This window comes from Megascapheus bottae, chromosome 31 (genome assembly GCF_031878675.1).
Source record: "Megascapheus bottae isolate mThoBot1 chromosome 31, mThoBot2.hap1, whole genome shotgun sequence".
Lineage (NCBI taxonomy): Eukaryota > Metazoa > Chordata > Mammalia > Rodentia > Geomyidae > Megascapheus > Megascapheus bottae.
Window position 1 is genome coordinate 6,519,747 of NC_143539.1, and position 21,896 is coordinate 6,541,642.

General features: G+C 50.3%; 1 protein-coding gene across 1 annotated transcript; it reads right to left on the reverse strand.

Annotated features, from left to right (window-relative positions):
• Window positions 1–5,489: 5,489 nt before the first annotated feature.
• LOC150043829 (cytochrome P450 2B4-like) lies at window positions 5,490–16,416 on the reverse strand. The gene is made up of 9 exons (XM_090323012.1): window positions 16,201–16,416; window positions 12,985–13,147; window positions 12,725–12,874; window positions 11,925–12,085; window positions 11,007–11,183; window positions 10,143–10,284; window positions 8,988–9,175; window positions 8,164–8,305; window positions 5,490–6,651 (listed from the first exon to the last, which is right to left on the reverse strand). The coding sequence occupies exons 1-9, from the start codon at window positions 16,369–16,371 to the stop codon at window positions 6,470–6,472; spliced, it is 1,476 nt and encodes a 491-aa protein (XP_090179138.1). The 5' UTR covers window positions 16,372–16,416; the 3' UTR covers window positions 5,490–6,469.
• Window positions 16,417–21,896: the final 5,480 nt, after the last annotated feature.

The following is a 21,896-nucleotide window of genomic DNA, read 5'->3' on the forward strand; positions in this document are numbered from 1 at the left end:
ATTCATTCACTCAATCATCCACTTACCACCCTCATTCCTTTATTCATTTACTCATTCACTCATTCACTTGATCATTTCCTCATTCCTCTCTTATTAATCCACTCTCCCACTACTCATTCATTCATTCCTTTACTTGTTTACTCACACATCCTCTCCCCTTTCCACTTGTTCATTTATTCACTCATTCATCTAACACCCACTACCCCTTCACTCAGTCACTCGTACATTCTTGAATTCATTTATTCACTAACTCAGTCAGTCATTCACTTCTCATTTACTCCTTCATTCACTAACTCATTCAATCACAAAATCACTCACTCACTAACGCACTCTGATTCACTCATGCACTCATTCACCTGCTCATCACTCATTCATTCACTCATTTCCTCAAGAAACATTTACTGAGCATCTGCTTTGAGCCAGGCCCTATCGTCAGCCCTGGAGGTTACACTTCCCACAAAGCAGATGGACAGTCTATCCCTTACAGAATAACCAACCAGGTGCTGGGAGAGTGGCTTACTGGTAAGAATGCTTGCCTAGCATGCATGAAGCCCTGGGCTTCATTCCTCGGTACCACATACACAGAAAAAGCCAGAAGTGGAGCTGTGGCTCAAGTGGTAGAGCTCTAGCCTTGAGAAAGCCCAAGGACAGTGCTCATGACCTGAGTTCAAGCCCAGGACTGGCAAAAATAAAAAACAGAAAATACAGAGGAACCAACCATTCTAGTGAGAGAAACAGTTGTGTATGGCCAGTGGCTGTGACAACCAAATGTCCCCAAGGCTTGACCTGGCTGGCAGAAAGCTGCTGGCTGGAAAAGTGGGACATTTCAGCCAGACCTTCCTGGGTTCTGGAGACCTTTGTCCAGCATGAACTCCTATTAGCCTGGACAGCACGCGTTTGTTGTAAGGAATTGTGCACCTCTGAACTTGAGGCAGGGGGATACATTTTGGGGTGTGGGTACCTGGGTCTCTCCTGGGATCCTGGGGCCACAGACCATCTTCCAAGTTCACCTCCTTCAGATCTAAGGACCACCATGAGCCTAAGAACATCTAGCTAACTGCAACGGATGCTGGGAAATGTAGTCTTTCCATTGAATTGCCTCGAGCTTGACTGAGATCTAGGACTTCAATTCACATGGGTATTTTTGGAGGGGTTTAGGGGGTGTGGTTCCTTTGCTGTTGACCTGGGATTGAAATCATGACCTGGGCAGTGCCCCTGAGCTTTTGTACTCAAAACAAGTGCTATATTACTTGAGCCATACTTCTAGTTCTGTTTGTGGTATGTTTGAGGGGGGGTGGAGGTGAGTGGTTCAGTGTAGCTTTGATTCATGGAACTTTCCTGCCTGAGCTGGCTTCCAACGGAAATCCTCCCATCTCAGTGTCCTGAGTCACTAGAATGACACTGGCTTCCTAGCTCCTGAATCTTCTTCCAGTAGTACCATGTGACTGAATTCCATCCCTTCCCACTGGCCAGATCTCATGTGTTCTGGAGTCAACCCTTTAATCTGAACAAGCTTTGATTGGCCTAAAGCGATCTGAACCCTCACAGGCACTGTAGAGTCCTAGCATACCAAATCACACAGATTTCTGGAAAGCAGTGAATCACTTCCATCCTGGGGGAAAATCTGTAGCAGTGGGCAGGGCATGAGAGCAGGAGCTTCACCTCCCAACTTCAGAGCTTTGGCTTCTCAAACTTAGAAACCCTAGGCCATGCCAGGCACCAGTGGCTCATGCCTGAAATCCCAGCTACTCAGGAGGCTGAGACCTGAGGATCTCTGGTCAAGGCCAGCCTGGGAAAGAAAGTCCATGTGACTCTTAACTCCCATGAACCACCTAAACAACTGGAAGTGGAGATGGGGCTTGTAGTTAACCACAGCCAGGAGCAGTATGACAGGATACCAGAGCCAAAGAAATGAGGAAAAGAAGGAGAAAAGGAAAGAAGAGCAGCAGAGAGTCCAGAGAGCACTGGCTTCTGAACTCTGAGCTTCCATAAGCACATTTATTCATTTAGTTCAGCACAGGGAAGATTACTGTAGATATGGGCAGAAAACAAGAGGTCCATCTATCTTGTGTTTTGCAATCATTATATAAGACACAGCCAGGTGCCGGTGGCTCACACCTGCAATCCAAGCTACTCACAAGGCTGAGATCTGAAGATCAAGGTTCAATGCCAGCTCAGCTAGAAACGTCCCCCATGAGACTTATCTCCAATGAACCACTCCGAAACCAGAAGTGGTTCTGTAGCTCAAGTAGTAGAGCACTAGCATTGAACATGAACGCGACAGACACACAGAAAGACCGACAGATACAGGAGAAATCCAAAGAATTTTTTTTCATTTAAAGATTTTATTAAGGATGATTTTTTCCATCATATTTTAAAGTATTTAAGAAGGGAATCTCTGTATGCAATCACTGGCATATAAATTTTAGAGCAAAATAAAAATAAAGGAGTGACTTTGTATGTCATAGGTACATATCGATCTATACAACATTGTCTATCGAGTATATCTTCCATCATTAATTTTTATGTCTATGTAGTTATATTTATATCTTCAAGACCGTGTCAATAACCTTGGGTACCCAATTATTGAGTCATCACACTTGTACTGTTTGGATCTAATATCCACGTATCAAGGAGGCCATATCCTTTTTGTTACTTAGAAATCCAAAGAAATTAGAGGCTTGTAGAGTGGTTTATATAAAGGCCACCAGTCTTGAATGAAAAAGCCAAATGAGATTTCAAGGACCTAGTTCTAGCACAAAAATAAAGGAGGGAATGGAAGAAGGGAGAGAAGAGGGAGGGAAAAAGAGAGAAGGAGGGGAGAAAGGAAAGGAAAGAAGGAAAGAAGGAAGGAAGGAAGGAAGGAAGGAAGGAAGGAAGGAAGGAAGGAAGGAAGGAAGGAAAGAAAGAAAGAAAGAATAAAAAAGAAAATCTGCTTCATATTGGGCACAGGTTGCTCATGCCTGTAAATCCTCGCTAATCAGGAGGCTGAGATCTAGGGATGGCAGATCAAAGCCAGCTTGGGCAGGATAATCCATGAAACTCTTATCTCCAATAAACCACAAGAAAAACAGAAGTGGTGTTGTGGGTCAACCAATAGAGCTTTACCCTTGAGATGGAAGCTCAGCGACAACAACCCAGGCCCAGAGTTCAAGCCCCATGACTGACCAACAAAAGGAACGCTGTTCCATAAATACTTGACATCATGTTAGCTGAAGACTGCAGGCTGCTGCAGCTGGGCAGGTCGGTGCCACTGGGGTCTGACCTGGCCAAGTGTGGAATGCTAGACGATGATGTCCTCCAAAGACCCAATGTTAAATAAATGCCTGGGCCCCAACTGGTGTTAATGGACAAAGGTAGAAACTTTAAGATTCAGGATTTAGTAGGACATTTTAGGCCATTTGGGGTGCCTTTATAAAGGCCCTTCTAGGTTCCAGGCCCTTCTCTTCCTCACTGCCCATCCATGGGGGAGAAGCTTTGATCTGCAATAGGATCTGCTCCAGGTACTGCTACCTCCCACCACAAGGTTCTCTCTGTTTTTCTTTCTCTGTGTGCTCACTTTCTCCCTCTCTCTCCCTCCCCCTCCTCTCTCTCTCTCTCTCTCTCTCTCTCTCTCTCTCCTCTCTCTCTCTCTCTCTCTCTCTCTCTCTCTCTCTCTCTTCCTCCCTCCTTCCCTCCCTCCTTCTCACTCTCCCTCTCTCTCTCTTCATCCCTCCTTTCCTCCCTCCCTCTCTCTCTCTCCCCTCTCTCTCTGTCTCCAGTAGTAGGGCTAGAACTCAAGGTCTTGAGAACCATCTGTGAGCTGCTTTGTTCAAGGCTGGCACTCTACCACTTGAGCCACAGCTCTATTTCCTACTGCATTTAGATAAATCTGATTTATGGTTGAATTGCTCACTTGGTTTCTGCTGTCACCTCTTTCTCATCTGAGTGGAGGCAGAAGAGAAATCTGCCCCCAGCCAGTGTTCAAATCACAATCTAGAAACACGAGCGTTCTGGAGAGGCAAAGCCATACATCACCCCTTCAGGACTCAATGGATTCACATGTGAAATCTAACAGATATTTATGGACAAAACTATGCTGTGGAAATGAACCAATGTTACTCAAATTATTCACCACTGCTCCCCCACAAAATACAGGAAGGGAAGAAATGATATTGAAGCCATTCCATGAAGCCAGTAGGAGACCTTAAAGCCAAGACCTGGAAAAGACATCATGAAGACAGAAAATTCAGCCCAATTTCTTTATTTTTTTTGGGGGGGGGGATATGTCTGTAGTGTTACCACAGACTATTTTTTTTTGCCAGTCCTGGGCTTGAGCTCAGGGCCTGAGCACTGACCTTGGACTTTCTCAAGGCTAGAGCTCTGCCACTTGAGCCTCAGCACCACTTCCGGCTTCTTTCTATCTATGTGGTCCCGAGGAATCGAACCCGGGTCTTCGTGCATGCTAGGCAAGCACTTTAACCACTAGGCCAAACTCCCGTCCCCACAGACTATTTTTTTAATTTTTTTTATTGTAATTAGTAAAAGGGTTACATGATATTTGCCAGATAGAAGGTGCATTAATTCACATACATTAATTCACATGTCTTGGTACCCATTTCCCTCCCCCAGCCCAATTTCTTTAAAAGGCCAGGTACTTGGTGGATCATGTCTGTCACCCTAGCTACTCAGGAGGCTGCGATCTGAGGATTATATTTCATATTCAGCCAGAGCAGGAAAGTCTGTGAGACTCTTATTACCAATGTACCAACACAAAGCCAGAAGTGAAGTAGTGGCTCAAGTGGTAAAGTCGTAGGCCTGTACAAAATAAAAAGGTAATTAAGGTGCAAGGCACTGAATTCAAGCCCCAGTACTGGCAGAAGAATAGATAAATACCTGAATGGATGAATGGATGGGTAGGTAAATAGATGAGAGAATGAAAGTGAGAAAGAATTGGATTGATACAGATAGGTGATAGATGGATGACAGATTGATGAATAATGGAGATGGATAGATAGTGGTCATACATGGATGGAAGGATGGACAAACCAATGGATGGATACATGACAAATGGCGATAATGGATGAATAAATGGATGAATGAATGACACATGGAGAAGACAGAGAGAGACAGAGAGTGAGAGAGCGAGAGAGTGAGAGGGGAGAGGGAAAGAGAGAGGGAGAGGAGTAGATTGTCCAAGGACCAATGTAAGAATCTGAACACTCACTAGGGCACCAGAGTTCACTATTTTAATCCTAGCCCCTCAGGCGGATCAAAGCTTAGGATCATGGTTCAAAGCCAGCACTGGCACCAAACTCCATAAGATTCTTATCTCCAATGAACCCTAGAACACAGCCCGCAGGCCCAGAGATAAACCACCAGCACTGGCGAAAAAGAAAAAAAAATGTGCCTGTTTGTGAGGTGCTGGGATTGGGGGACTCGTCCTTTACATGCAGAGGAACCTGGACATGTTTGCATGGAATAAAAGGCAGCAGACACCAGACATCACATGAGGTTGAATTCTATTTATTTGAAACCTGATGAACAGACCAGTCAATCAACATCAGTCAGCTTGGTAGGTTCAAGGCTTGGGGTGGGAGAGAAGGGGAGGCAGAGACCCAGGACTTCCACTCATGCCTGCGTGACCACACAGAACCTGTGCCCTTGTGTGCCTGGGTCATGTGCATCTGTAAGAGAAGTGGGCTTCCAGGCACCAGAGACTCTGGCCTGTGTAACTCCACAATCAGGAGACTGAGATTAGAGAATCATGGAGGTCATGGCTCAAAGCCAATGCTCCCCTCTCCCACCCGCCACACCCCCTGCCACTCCTGGGCAGGAAAAACATCATAAGTGGTGTGACTCCAGTGGTAGAGTGCCAGCTTTGAAAAGGAAATTTAAGTGAGAGTGTGAGGCTCTGAGTTCAAGGCCAAGGACTGGCTGAGAAAAAGAGAGAGCGAGAGGGCAGGAGGTAGAAGAAGGCAGACAATGAGAGGAAGTGGCTAAGCAAAAGACAGACACACAGACAGACAGACAGACAGACAGACAGGCAAGCAGGCAGACAGACAGTCAGACAGGTGAACAGATAGATAAAGCCATTGTACCAAGCCCATGGCAGACAGGCAGAAGTCATATACAGAGTCCATCAACATATCCTAGAGAGTACCGGAAGCCAAAGAATTATGGGAAATGGAGAGAAGGTTGTTGAGCAAGGGAGACCCCATTTTGCATCAGGCAGTGGCTTAGAACCATATCCAAGAAGGATCTGGAACAGAATTTTCCTTCTCAGCCCCTGCTCTCGAAACACACACCCAATAAAGGGGCCTTGCAGTGCTGGTTGTTATGGTTATTTTGGTGGAAGATTGCCTCTAATGGCTGCGACTTCTGATTAGAAGAGAAGAAAAGTCTGCTCAAGCTATGAAGACGAGAGGCTGTGCACCCCAGATGGTGGTGAGTAGACAATGGAGGCCAGAGCCCTCTTCTGTCAGCCCGTTCAGAGGGGCAGGAAGCGGAGCTGGTAGGTGGGGGGTACTCTGCCCACACCGCACTCTCGGGGGGTCAGGTCAATGTCCTTTGGGGCCACGGAACAGGACACGGAGAAGTGCTGGAGAATCGTGGTAAAGAAGAGGAATAATTCATTCCGGGCGATTCCTTCACCAAGACAAACGCGCTTTCCTGTAGGCACAGAGGACCAGCCAGTGAGTGCTGGCACATGGCAGGGTCTTCACCGGGCCCCATCCTTCAGCCCAGACAGCTGTGACCTGTGCCCACTGCACAGAATGGATTGTACACTGCAGACTCAGGGTATATTTTTTTGTCCGTGGTTCAGGGGGAGGGGTTCCTAAATCTTCTGACACTGGGAGCACAATATTAGGTGTAGGTTCTGTGTTTAGTTCTCTGTTTATTTTGTGCCCATCCTGGGACTTGATCTCAGAGCCTGGGTGCTTTCCCTCAGCATTTTGCCTTCAAGACTGGTGTTCTACCATTAGAGTCAGTTCTACTTCTGGCACATGCCCTTGTGTGTGTGCATTTGTATGTGTGTGTTGGTCCATTGGTGATAACAGTCTCATAGAGGCTGGGAAGGTGGCTTACTGGTAGAGTGCTAGACCAGCATGCAGGATACCCTGGGTTTGGGTCCTCAGTACTACATAAGCAGAAAAGGCCAGAAGTGGCGCTGTGGCTCAAGTGGTAGAGTTTGAGCAAAAGAAGCTCTGGGACAGCACCCAGGCCCTAAGTTCAACACCCAGAACTGGCAAAAACAACAACGACAACTAAAAAGCCTCACAGACTTTTCTGCCTGGGCTTATTTGAACCATGGATCCTCAGCTCACAGCCTCCTGAGTAGCTAGAATTACAGGTGTGAGGACCGGCATCTGGCTCAAAGTTAGGTTGTATAGACTGTCAGCTCCACCTTGGCTCCTGTGAGGAGCCTCTTGTGAGCTGGGTGGGTTGGGTGTGGAATGGCATCTCCATGAACAAGGATCCACCATCCTTTGGCATCTCCAGAATGCAGCAGACGGGTGGAAAGAAGTTGTCAGGCAGGCCCTTCTCCAGGAACTGGTTCTGAGATTGGATTTTCCCCTTCCCTATCCTTGGGGCTATGGACACCTTTCTATCTCGTTGGCTCTAACAGTGTGTTCTTCTGCACAAAGAAGCCTCTCTTCTTCTTTTCATGCTTGTGATTGGTGTGTGTGTGTGTGTGTGTGTGTGTGTGTGTGTGTGTGTGTGTGTGTGTTGTGTGTGTGTGCATGCAAACACCCTAGACCTGGGGTCTGAAATCCAAGATCTAGGTGCTGTCCCTGAGCTTTGTTCCTCCACGCTAGAGCTCTACCACTTGAGCCCCAGCTCCACTTCTGCCCTTTGGCTGGTTCCCTGGAGATAAGAGTCTCCAGGACTTCCCTGCACAGACTGGATGGAACTTGACCTAGAGTAGCCAGGAGGACAGGGCTGAGCCTCCCGGTACCAGGCCTCAAGATGTGTCCTGAGGACATAATCTAGCCTCTCCAGTCCCCTCCTGGGCTTGGGGTACACATGGAATGGGGGCTGCTCAGGCGAATCAACTAGAACAGACTGTGCTGAAAAACTCTGAGCCAGCTGTTGTGGGTGGGAGGCAGCTGGGGGCAGGTGGGGGAGAGGAGGGAACCTTGCCTGCTGGGGTCCTGGAAAGGGAGCCAGGGTTCCACTCACCAGTGGAGAAAGGCATGAAAGCGTCATTCTTCTTCAGCGCCCCACTAGCATCCAGAAAGCGGTCAGGATTGAACACGTCTGGTTGGTGGAAGTATTTCGGGTCATGCAGCGCAGAGCTCAGGATGGGATAGACTTCAGTGCCCTGCCAAGGCCACCAGAACACATGTCCAAGGCCGGACTGGAGGTGTGGTTCAGGCTGCAGAACACCTCTCCAGACAGCCTGCAGCCCTGAGTGCACATACACACACACACACACACACACACACACACACACACACACACACACACACACGAGAGAATAGATTCAGTGTAACCTAGATAATGGGACACTGTTGAAAAAACCAGCAACAGGCTGAGAAAAAGGATTGAGAACCGAGGTGGTAAACCATAGCTCACAACTATAATCTTTGCTACTCAGGAAGCTGAGATGCAGAGGATCTCAATTTGAAGCCTGGAAAGTCTATGAAACTCGTATCTCCTGTGGTTGGAGTGATAGAGCATGAGCCTTGAGCACAAGAGCTCAGGAACAGCTCCCAGGCTCTGAGTTCAAGACGGAGAAAGAAGTGGGGGAGCAAGAGGAGGGGGTGAGGGAAGAGGAGGAGGAGGAAGAGGAGGAGGAGGAGCAGGAGGAGGAAGAGGAGGAGGAAGAGAAGGAGGAGGAAGAGGAGGAGGAGGGGGAGGAGGAGGAGGAGAAAGAGGAGGAGAAAGAGGAGGAGAGTGGAAAGGAAAAGGGAGAGGCACAGGACCTTGGAAGCCGAAAGCAGGGGAGGGCAGCAGAAGGGAGGGGAAGAAGAGGGGAGGGAAGGGTCCTAAGTCAGCCTCACCTTGGGGATGATGTACCCTCGGAATGAAGTGTCCTTGGTGACCGAATGAGGTACCCCAATAGGGAGGAGGTCAGAGAACCTCTGGATCTCGTGGATGGCAGCGTCGGTGTACGGCATCTTGCCGCGGTCATCCATCGCTGGAGGGCGGTGAAGGCCGATGACCTCCTTGATCTCTTTTTGGATTCTCTCTGCACAGATGAGGGAGGGGACAATGAATTGCACCTGGCACAGGCAGTGCAGCCAGGACACTGCTTCCTGCATGTCAGGGACATCCTGAGAACCTGCAGTGAGTAACTTCATGACTCTTGACACAGTGCTCTACAGGACAGGGCAGCAGAACAACACAGAAAGAATTCACTGCCTTTGAAATTCCTGTCCAGCCAGGCACGGTGACTCATGTCTGTGATCCTAGCTACTCAGGAAACTGATATCTGAAGATCAAGGTTCAAAGACAACCCAGGCACTAAAGACCATGAGACTCTTATCTCCAATTATCCACAGAAAACCCAAGCGGACCTGTGGCCCAAGGAGCCTTGAGTGAAGAGCTCAGGGACCACGCCCGGGCCCAGAGTCCAGACCCCCAATGGACAAAAAATAAATAAAAAGGAAAGGTGAAAAGAAAATGTCTCAAAAAGTGTGGGCCCTTAGGTGGCTCATAGATGAATCAGTGAATAGACAGGCGACTTAATCAGTTGATGAGTAAATCGATCACACTGATCCATCCATGAGCAAATGGCTGGCTGGGTGGGTGGATGTGTGGATGAGGTGATGGGTGGGTGGATGGGTGGATGGGTGGATGATGCATGTGTTGATGACTAGATAGGTGAATAGATGAGAGGGCAGGTAGGCATATGGATAAGTGGGATGGATGGATGGGTGGATGTAGAGACACATGGACAGATGGACAGTTGGGTGGGTGGATGGATGTTCTCGTGGATGGATTGATGGCCAGGTAGATAGACAGGTGGATAGCTCCATCTTTAAGCAATGGGACAAAGGGTGGAAGAAGGAATCATCTACTCTTTCCATGCCCACCAGTGGACAGGCTTAGTGGGAGGCCTGTAGAGATGACAGAATAAGATGCCAGCATCTCTCAGCCCTCACCCACCGCTGCCGCCCACAGGGCTCCCCAGGCCTGGTGATGGGCCGCCCTACCTGCAACCTGGGGGTACTTCATCAAGATGAGGAAGCCGTAGCGCAGGGTGGTGCTGCTGGTCTCCGTGCCCGCAAAGAAGAGCGAGAGCAAGTTGATGATGAGATTCTTGTGGTGGAACTCGGTGTGGAGGTTGGATTTCTCCTGAGTTGGGGGGTGAGGGGAAGTGGGGGTCAGGGGAGACAAGGAGACCTCCCTACAGGAAGGAGCAAAGAGTCTCTGGGTGCTCTTCCTGGACCCAGGGCTCCTGCTCCTTCTGCTTTGCATTTCTCTGTCCTGAACACATCCAGCCACTGAAGTCTTTATGTGGTTCTCTCTTCCCATTATCTTACTCTCTCCTGTTCTTTAATATGTTTCTCTCTCTCTCTCTCTCTCTCTCTCTCTCTCTCTCTCTCTCTCTCTCTCTCTCTCTCTCTCATACACACACACACACACACACACACACACACACACACACACACACACACATTTTAAAGGTAATGAGGTTATGGATGTGGGGCGTGAGAGTTACCTAAGGAAGATAATGAGTACATTTGTTTCACAGCAATGTTACCCCCTCCCTCATTTTTTCCCACTTATCCCTCCCAGTCCCTTCCCTGTTTCTCACTTGTTGGTCTCACCCCCCCACCTCCCCTCTTTCTACATCCATGGGTCATTTTTTCCTGTTTCCTGTACATCTTCCTCTGATAGTACCTTACTCTGGAAGGATCCGTGGACACATGAATGGATGGATGGATGGATGGATGGATGGATGGATGGATGGGTGCCTCCCCCTTATCTTCCTATCCTATCTCCCCATTTTCTGCTCTTCAACTCCTTCCTTGCCTTTCTTCTCTGGCTACTGTCCCTCCACACATGACACCCACTTTTTCCATGCGCAGGAGGTAGGTGTCGATGAAGTCTCTCGGGGTGCTGGGGTCCAGAGTTGCCCGGTGCTTCTCCACACTCTGGGCAATGAAAACGTTGATTTCCTGCAGGTTCTTGTAGATTTCTCTGTGTGGCCCAGGGAAGTACTTCATGACATCCGAGAAAAGCTCAAATACCTGCCAGGTGCAGGCCCAGAAGGTCCAGGGAGGGGTCAGGAGAGACTTTAGTGCTGAAACCTCCTGCTCCCCCTGTCTCTCTCTCTGTCTCTCTCCTCTTCTCTCTCTTCCCCATTACAAATGCACACACATTTCCAAACAGCCTTGCAGATGTTTCCTCTGTCCTGTCCTCTTTCTTTGTTGTTGTTGTTGTTGTTGTTGCCAGTCCTGAGGCTTGAGCTCAGGTCCTGAGCACTGTCCTTGGACTTTCTTAAGGCCACAGCTCTACCACTTGAGCCACAACTCCACTTCCTGCTTTTTCTATGTATGTGATACCGAGGAATCAAACCTGGGACTTCATTCATGCTAGGCAAGCACTCTACCACTAGGCCACACTTCCGACCCATTTTCTGTCTTGTTATTCTTACCTTTTGTTCCCATCTTCTCTCCCAAGCTCTCACTCTTGGCATCTCTCTGTCTCTCAGCTTTAGCTTTCTTCTTCCTTCCTTCCTTTCTTACTTCTTTCTTCTCTTCTTTTTTCCTCCCTTCTTCCTCTCTTTCTTCCTTTCCTCCTAACTCCTTTTCTTCCTTTCTGCCTTCCTTTCTTCTTCCATCCTTCCTCACTCCATCCAGATCTCAGGCTCCCTGTCCTCTCTACCCCTCTTCCATTCCTTTACAGCCCCCCAAGCACATCCTTCCTTTTCTTTCCCTGCCCTGCTTATCCTTTCCCTTCTCCCTCCCTCCTTCCCTCTGTCTCCCCACCTGGCTGTAGAAGGAGCTGATGAGCGCAAAGCTCTGATAGAACAAGTCCAGGAGGCGCAGGAAGTTGCCATCCTTGTAGTCAAACCGCTCCCCAAAGACAATGGAACAGATGATGTTGGCGGTAATGGACTGGAAGATGAAGGTGGGGTCCACAAGTTCCCCTACGAGGAGAAGGGGGCACTGGAGCTGGCAGTCAGGGGTCCCGTCTACGTGACTGACCTGCACTGCTCAGGACTGAATGATTGAAAACATCCCTGTCTCTCCTTCCTGTACGCCTGCCTGTGCCTCTCTGACACAGGGTGTGTGTATGTGTGGGGGGGGGGTTGGTAATATGGCCTGAACTCAAGGCCTCTGCCCATTCCTTGGCTGTCTTTCACAGCTGAAGTTCTGTCACTTGAACCACGCGTCCATCTCTGCTGTGTTTGGTGAGTAGTGGAGCTGGAACTCCGGGCCTGGGCTCTGTCCCTGAGCCCTTTTGATCAAGGATAACACTCTCTCATTGTGAGCCACAGAGCCACTTCTGGTCTTCTGGTGACTCCTTGGAGATGAGAGTCTCACGTACTTCCCTGCCCAGGCTGGCTTCAACCACCATCATCCTCAGCTCTCAGCCTCCTGAGGAGCCGGGAGGACAGGGCCGAGGCTCTGGGGCCCAGCTCTTCACTAATTCCTGAACACAACCATCCACAGTCAATCATCACCCTTCTTCCCTGGTGTCTGTCTGTCTCTCACTCACGTCTCCATCTGTACCATCTCTCGATTGCTGTCCCCTCACCTCCTCGTCCCTGGGCCCTGGGCCTCACCATTGGTTTTCCGCAGCTCCTCCACCAAGCACCGGGCCTCCTCTTGGATCCGCTCCTCCACGCTGCGCTTCCCCATGCCAAAATCCCTCATGGTGGCCAGTGAGAACCGCCGAAGGGTCTTCCAGCGCTCCCCATTGGCCCACACCACGCCTGGGGGAGTGAAGAGGGGAGTGGAGGCAGGGGTTCCAGGAGGAAGATCCACAGAGACCCGTCCTCCTCTCCCCTCCCCAGCTTCCCCCCTCCATCCCGCAGGCCCTCACCATAGTCCTGGAAGACTGGCTCCACGCTGGCGATGGTCCCTCGGCCAGAGAAGGCCTCGGCGTGGTCCACCAGGGCCTCTCGGATGGCGTCCGCGCCACACAGCATCACCACTGGCTTCCGGCCCAGGTACACTGTGAACACGTCCCCGTACTGTTCCCGAAGCTGCCAGGGCAGAAAGACAAGAGCAGCTGCCAACTCCTTGTGAGATGGTTCACACCAGCAGCTGCAGCCAGGTCCCAGCCCGGGGCTCACGCCTGTCATCCCAGCTACTCAGAAGGTGGAGATAGGAGGATCACAGTTCAAGGCCATCTGAGGCCATAAAGTTCCTGAGACTCTTATCTCCAAAGAACCAGCAGAAAACCTGAAGTAGCTCTGTGGTTTAAAGTAGTAGACAGCTGGCCTTGAGCACAAAACCTCCAAGACAGCACCTAAGCCCTGAATTCAAGCCCCATGACTGACAAGAGAGAGAAAAAAAAATAGCAATGATAACTCAAGCAAAAAAAGGGCTGGATGTGAGGCCACATGGCAGTGTCTCTTGCACAGCAAAGCTTGAGGCTCTTGTGGTGCAAACCTCAACCACTAAAACATAAATATAGGGGTTTGAGTTTGGCCTAGTGGTAGAGTGCTTGTCTAGCATGCACAAAGACCGGGTTCAAATCCTCAGTACCACATACATAAAGCTGGAAGTGGTGTGGTGGCTCAAGTAGTAGAGGACGAGTCTTGAGAAAGTCCAAGAACAGTGCTCAGACCTTGAGTTCAAGCCCCTGGGCTGGCAAAAAAAATTATAAATATATATGTAAAAAATAAATAGAAGATGAAAGCAAATATATGATAAGGAGTGATTGATCTCTCTGGCAGAATGTGGGACAACAAAAAAGATTCATCTTGGGCCTGGAGTTCGGCCTAGTGGTAGAGTACTTGCCTAGCATGCACAAAGACCCAGGTTCAATTCCTTGGTACCACATACTTAGAAAAAGCCAGAAGCAGTGCTGAGGCTCTAGTGGTAGAGTTCTAGCCTTGAGAAAAATCCAAGGACAGTCCTCTGGCCCTGAGTTTAAGCCCAGGACTGGCAAAAAAAAAAAAGAAGATTCATCTACCACAACCACTAACAACAGGGATGGAGCTTGCACACACAGCATGGGTAAGGAAGTGGCTAGACACAGAAGCCGGGTTTAGCCTGTCTTGGTGGCTCTTTACGGGAAGTTCTGAACCAGAATCAATCAACGCCCAGCGTCAGGATAACAAGGGGAATGTGGGAAGCTGCCCTGAAACCAGCTCTGGTCTTCTTTGGTCTGTGTGTTGGGTTTGCTGCAGTCTTGTTGGCTGTGTGCTCTTTGGTGAGGTTCAACTTAATGCACTCTTCACTCAAACACTCATAGCAGTAAGCCAGGCCTGGTATCTCACATCTATCATCTCAACTCTCATGGGGAAGCTCACTCCAGGCAGGACTCCCGATCTGGTTTTGTGCTAGGCCTGTGTTATTGGAGACCAGGGTCACTTCTGCACCTGGAACACTGGGAGGCACTTTGCATCAGCATTTTCACCAATTGTGTGTGTGTGTGTGTGTGTGTGCTCACGCACGTGCATACACGTGCTTGCACACATGCCAGGCCCGGGGCCAGAACTCAGGGCCTAGCACTGTCCCTGAGCTTCTGTTGCTCATGGCTAGCACTCTAGCACTTCAGCCACAGCACCACTTCTGGCCTTTTAGGTGTATGTGGTTCTGTGGAATCGACCCAGGGCTTCCTGCATGCTAGCAAGCAATCTACCATTAGGCCATAGTCCCAGCTCTCTCATTTCACTTACCAGGTTGACTCTGTGATTCATGCACTGGGTTGTTGATAACATCAGAGTTTCATTGCTATACCTCTTTTATGCCCCATGAAGGTGTTTCCCCTCATATTATTCAACCCAGGAAACCAAAATTCATGTCCTTGCTTATGTAAGATGCATTCCTACCCTCCCATAAGCTTGACTCATTTCAGCATCAACAAAAGCATCTAAAAGTCCAGGGTAGGGGCTGGGAGTTTGGCCTCGTGTTAGAGCGCTTGCCCAGCATGCATGAATACCTGGATTCGATTCCTCAGTACCACATACATAGGAAAAAAAAAAACCGAAAAGGTGGAAGTAGTGTTGTAGCTCCAGTGGCAGAGTGCTAGCCATGAGAACAACCCCAAGGACAGCACTCAGGCCCTGAGCTCAGGCCCAGAACTGGCAAAAATAAAATAAAATAGAAGTCCGGGTCTACGCTGGGCACTGGTGGCTCAGGTGGGTCTGGGCTGGCTTTGAACTGTGATCCTCAGAGCTCAGCCGCCAGAGTAGCTAAGATGACAGGGGTGAGCTGCCGGCACCTAGCTAGAATCCCTTCTCTTACAGAAACCCTCCTGGACCCTTGGGTTCTAACAAAACAGCAAGAGAACACATGCTTAAAACACTGGAGAAGCCAAGCATGGTGACACTCCTGTAATTCCACCCCGGGAGGAAAAGACAGGAGGAACCTGAGCTCAACGGCTAACCCTGGTTCAAGACAAAAATTAACCAAAACTCCAAAGCTCAGAGGCACAGCACTCTCCTGGCGTGAGCAAGACCCTGGATTTTCTAAATGACACCGCAAAAAGAATACAAGAAAATCAGAATGGCTCCTCCAGACTCCATTCTGCACCTGCCAGGCTCATCAGGTTTCCATTGACGGCAGCTGACCCGCCTCTTTCCTGCCCTCCCTCCTCTCCTCTCAGCCTGGCACCAACTCTCCCTCAGACTTTCTATGCCCTTGTGACCAAAGCAACACCGATTGGGCTGTTACTTCCACCCTGTCTGCTTGGGTTGGTTTCCTCTGTGTGTGTGTGTGTGTGTGTGTGTGTGTGTGTGTGTGTGTGTCTCTCTCTCTGTCTCCCCTCAGACACATACCCAAGGACATGGGAGATGGTGACAGAGGATAATATAAATGTACACCCTGAAACTCGTTCTGAGTGTCAGTTACACACACACACACACACACACACACACACACACACACACACACACATCCCAGAACTTTCCAAAGGAACAGGAATGCTTCTGACAATCTAACCACCATCCTTCATGTTTCAGCATCTTACCTTTGACTCCTCCCCCTTCTGCCATCTGGAAAGGGTCCTCACTCTCCCTGCTGTGTGATCCCCACTTCCCTTCCTGTCAAAGCGGGGGACCCCGGGATCCTACCACCCCAGTCTCACCTGCAGGAAAGACTTAAGGAGCCCATGTCTGTTCATTTGCAGAACATTCCCCAACAAGGGCAGGGGCCGAGGCCCTGGAGGGAGGTGGCCGGAGGACTTGGAGCCTGGCTTGAACACGAGAAGGAGAAGGCCAATGAGGACCCCAAGGGCGAGGAAGACGCTGAGCTCCATGGTCCAGGGCTGGTGCACCTCCAGCCTTGAACTTGCCCTTTTATTCTGAGGGAGTCTGCTCACCCATGAGGCCACGCCCTCCCATTGCTCCCTCCCCCTACCCCTCCCCAGTTCCCCAGGGCCAGCTCAGGGAGGGGTGTGGGCTCCTAATCCTTCCTGCCAGGCAGTCTGGCCCCACTGCTCCCCTCCCTCCTGTTTGTTGAGCTCTGGACATTTGTGTGGGATCAAAGAGCACACGTGTGTGTGTGTGTGTGTGTGTGTGTGTGTGTGTGTGTGTGTGTGTGTATCTTGGGCCCAGACCCCATCCCCCAAGGTCTCCCTGTCCAGACCTCTGCAGGAGCTGCCTGCTCCCTCTGGGTGGAGGGATGGGAGCTCAGTGGTGGGATCCATGGGTAGACAGGGCCAATGGGGACACTGAGGCAGCCGGGCAGATGTCGGGTCCTCTGGCCTCTGAGGGCTCTGACCTTCACTACCCACCCTGAGGTCTGCAGTGGGGGAATTCCTCACCTCTCTTGTCTCTTCTCTCTCTCTCTCTCTCTCTCTCTCTCTCTCTCTCTCTCTCTCTCTCTCTCTCTCTCTCTCTCTCTCTCGCTCTCTCTCTCTGTGTCTTTCTGTTTCTTCATCTCTCTATGTCCATCTGCCTGCCCCTGTTTCTCTGTGTCTGACTCTGTGTCTCTGTCTCTCAAGCTCTCTGTCTCTGTAGTCTCTCTCTGTCTCTCTACCTCTGTCTGTCAGTCTGTATGTATCTGGCTCTCTGGCTCTCTGGCTTTGTCTCTCTTGTCTGTCTCTCTCACTGTCTGTCTCTCTGTCTCTGACTCTCAATCTCTATCTCTGTCTGTCTCCCTCTTTCAGACCCCAAAGCTCCAGCAGCACAATAACGGTGTCATGCCTCAGTTGGTGTTCTGTGGACCAGTCCAGCAATGTGCTGCTCAGTGCAGCAGAGGCTGGGTCCACCATGGACGGAGATGCGTCTGGCTCCTGGAACCCACTGAGGGCTTTTGTCCTAGCACAGCAGAAGAGCAAGCAAACTATGAGAGGCAGTTGGGGTGGGCAGGGGGCGTAGGGGGTTGGAGGAGCAGGATGTGGGGTGACAACAACCAGGCAACTCTTACAGCCATGCTACACATTGATCCCTCAGGAGAGCCATGTGTCCCTGGCACGTTTAAGACATCTTGTGTCCTTGGCACATTTTAGAGATCCCCCTGTTTTTGCTCAGACACTCAGTGCTGGGGACAGAGTCATAAACAGAGGCTCACAGTCCAGAGCAGCTGAGGCCTCCAGCGAGGCTCTTGTCTCCAAACCACCACTGTGGAGTGGCTGTCAGGGCAGAGCGCTGGCCCAGCAAACCTACGAGGTCTTGACTTCGAAACCCCTATGCTAGCGGGACACTGATGCTCATGCCTGTCATCCTAGCTACACAGGAGGCTGAGATCTCAGGGTTGTGGTTTCAAAGCCAGCCTGGACAAGGAAAACTCCATGAGACTCTTATCTCCAGTGAACCACCAGAAAGCCACCACTGGCGCTGTGGCTCAAGTAGTTTACCCAGGCCCTGAGTTCAAACCCTATACCCGTGCACTAAAAGCAGTGGGAGTGTGGTGAGGGGCGGGGTGGGGAGTAGACACACAGAATCTTCTAGCTGTGTCCAGCAAAGCCAGGTCAGCTGAGTTGTAGCCCAGAGATCCACAGAAAAGTAAACAACAAGCAGTCCTCGGTGTGGGAGTTATCTTAGTGGACCTTGCTGACCACTGGGACTTTGTTCCTGGCTGGGCTGGGTGATGTGACCATGACCTTGGGTCCGAGCATTTCTGGTGGGAAGAGTAAGAAGTGCTTGACACAGTACCCCTCTGAGGACTCCCATTCTGGAAGAGATTTTGTCATCCCCTCCATTTTCCAGGTGGAAGGTGGCAAACACAGGGAGGTAGAGAGTCCAGGCGTCAGCCCGGGAGTTTGGCCTAGTGCTAGAGTGCTTGCCTAGCATACCCGAAGACCTGGATTCCATTCCTCAGTACCACATACATAGAAAAAGCCAGAAATGGTGCTGTGGCTCAGGTGGTAGAGCTCTAGCCTTGAGAAAACCCAAGAATAGTGCTCAGACCCCTGAGTTCAAGCACGAGAGAAGACCAAGGTGACTTGAGCCATACCATTGAATTTTTGAAGAGTTTTAATTAAATTGATTCCTAGCAGCCGGGTGGGGTGGTGGCTCACGTATATAATCCTAGCGACTCAGGAGACTGAGACAGACCTGGAGGCAGATGATGGAGATGTCTTTCAGGGAAAGGGCACAAGTCTCAGCACAGGAGAGGCCAGAGGGAGGCAGAGTCCAAAAGCTCAGGGATGAAAGAGGATCCTGAGGGGCTCATACTCGGGGGCTGAGGGACTCACACAGACCCCGGGACTGAGGGACCCTCCAGGAACCTCTCACACATGGACAGGACTGGAACCTGACCAGATGTGTCTTCACATCAGAAGGCTGGCTCCTAATAAGGTCTAAACACAATGGCTTCCGTGGCAGCGTGTGGCTTCAGTGGACAGCACAGGAGCCCCATCTGTGCCATTGCCCTCTTGGGACATGGGGCACACAAAAAGCCACGGGCACAGGTAAGATCGTAGACATGTCTGCTTTCCTGCCCAGACTGGCCTTGAACTTTCAGCCTCTGATATCAGCCTCCAAGTCGCTAGGATGGCAGGCATGACTTTTTTGGTGGGGGGGGTTCGTTTTCTTTTGGAGGGGAAGGGAGGGTCATGGAGCTTGAACTTGGCCTGGGCCCTGTCCCCGAGTTCTTCAACTCAAGGCTACCACCCTACCCTTGAGCCAGCCCCACTTTCTGTTTTCTGAGATAAGAGTCTCAGGTCCTTTTGTGCCTGGGCTGGAACCGCGATCCTCAGAGCTTGGCCTCCTGAGTAGCTAGGATAACAGGTGTGAGCCACCGAACCTGGCTTCAGTTTTGTTTTTTGGCTAGGTAGAGATTTTTTTTTTAACTTTGGGTAATCTGGCTTATCCATCTTTGCTAGTATTTTCTAAGCTATTGAAGTCCTCTCTGGAATCGTTGCCTCTGCCTGGATCTCTATGTCTTTTCTGTACATTTTCTTCTAGTTGTCCTATCTCTTCAGGGCTTTGATCTATTTTCATACCGGGTAGGAGGTAGCTTCAGTCTTCTGAACCCATTGTGAGGAAGAGAACGCATGCATGCATGTCCTGTTGCTAATTGGGGGCCTTCTTCTTCTCCACCTCCTCTTTTGTAGAACAACCACAGAAAGAGAGATGGAGAGAAAAGCAGAGTGAGGATAAGGAGGACACGAGGTGAGATGCAGAGGTAACCTGGAATGGGCTGAGAGTGGAAGGCACACCATACTCTGGGCACATCATGGCATCCATTGCAGGAGGTGTGCCAGCCTAACTCCTAAGGACCCACCATAGCTGGATAGTCCTCTCCCTCTCCCTCAGTGTGCGTGTGTGTGTGTGTGTGTGTGTCTGTCTGTCTGTCTGTCTGATTGCCTAATTTTTTTATTCCTAAGGCCTCCTTCTTTCTCTCCCTCTCTCTTCCTCTCTCCTCCTCTTCCTTCTCTTCCTCTCTTACCTCCTTTTCCTCCTTCTCCTCCTCTCCCTCCTCCTCCTCTTCTCCCTCCTCTTATTCCTTCCCCTCCTCTTCTTCCTCCTCTTCTTTCTCCTCTCTCCTCCTCTTCCTCCTTCTCCTTTTCTCTTTCCTCTTCCTCCCTTTCCTTCTCTTCCCCTTTCCCCTCCTCTTCCTCCTTGTATTCTTTCTCCTCCCCTACTTCTTCTTCTTCTTCTTCTTCTTCTTCTTCTTCTTCTTCTTCTTCTTCTTCTTCCTCCTCCTCTTTCTCCACTTCCTCCTTCTCCTCCTCATCTTCCTTCTCCCAATCCTTCTTCTCCCCTTCTCTTCCTCTTTCTCCTTCTTTCTTCCTCCTCCTCTTCTTCCTCCTCCTCCTCCTGCACCTCCTCCTTCCCTCTCTCCATCTCTCTCCATCCTTTTCTCCTGCTCTCTAGTCTGTTTCTCCTTCCTCCTCTAGCCTCTAGGCCCTGCCTCCACTGAGGGTCAGGCCACATCTGCACTAAGTGCAACTTCTGTCCACGCCCACCTGCCTCTTCCTGTCTCTCATGGCCATGGGAACCCCAGTATCTTCAGAGAAAGGCTAAGCAAACCACTTTGCCCCCAAGAGATGGGGTGGCTGCTTTATCTGGGTCCAAAAGTCAAAGGTAGGAGTAGGAGCATACCCTCGTACTCTCCTGACCTAGTGGACCAGGGTTCAACAAGGTGCAACTTCTTGACCTTGGCAAGAAGCCATCAAGGACTTCCCTGACCCAGGGCCTGGCTCCTGCCTGTGGCCGCCCATCTGGTACTGAACCTGGGGCCTCTCCAGCTCAGGCTTTCTGGTGAGAAGATATAAAGGGCCTGATACCATGATTCACTTAGCGTTCTCCCTCTAAGGAGGGCACGATTGTCCTCACCATTTCAGAGATGAAGCCCAGAGAAGTTGAGATTCTGCCCCAGGTCACACAGCAGGTTAGAGGTAGAATCAGGTGTCACAGCCAGCCTGCCGTGTCAGAGGGATGCAGAGGCAAGGAGGACTGAAGAGAGAGCAAAGGCTGGAGAGGGATGGCTCACACGGGTCATCCTAGCTACTCAAGAGGCTGAGGTCTGAGGATTGTGGTTTGAAGCCAGTATGAGCAGGAAAGCCTATGAAATTCATTTAGCTCCAATTAACCATCAAAAAGCCAAGAAGTGGAGAATGAGTGAAAAGTTAAAGGACAGCTGCTGGGCCCTCAGTTCAAACCCCAGGACCAGCAAAGAAAGAAGAGAACAAAAGGGGGAGGAAGAGGAGCAGGAGGAGGAGGAGGAGGAGGAGGAGGAGGAGGAGGAGGAGGAGGAGGAGGAGGGGTGGTAGTGTTCTAGGGAAAGTGCAAACGGATGAATGGCAAGGTATTAGGATACAAGCCTCTCCAGTATAGGGGTCAGTGATCAAAGAAACGAGTCTGACACAAAAGCAGAGGTTAGACAGAGTTTTATTCTGCACCTAGCATCGAGAATCATACTGACCGGTCAGGGCCCTCTCTAAGATGTGAGAGAGAGAGAGTGACCATGCTTTAGACCACCAGCCATGTGTTTGAGCTTGGACATACACAGGTGGCCAATGGAATCTCAACACAGTGACAGCTGAGGCGACCACTGACTCCTTTGCTGTTTGAGCCCACCTATCGTCTCAGTGGGCTTCTGGAGCCCTGCTCTGACAACAAAGGGGAAGGGGCTTTCCTTACCCTGGCAGGCAAAAAGGGGTGGGGTGGGGGAGGAGTTCTGGTAGATCCACCTGGTCAGGCTGCTCCTGTCATCTGAGCTCTGTTATCAGGAAATTTACAGCCCCCAGCTTGATATTCGGCAAGTCACTACTTGTTTGTCTTGAGGACGGGATGTGCCTATAGGGGATGGAAGAGGGGTCTCTATTTTAGGGGGAACTCTTGAGAGGGGTCCCTTCATTCCCCCCTTGTTTTGGAAAAATGAGTCAAATCC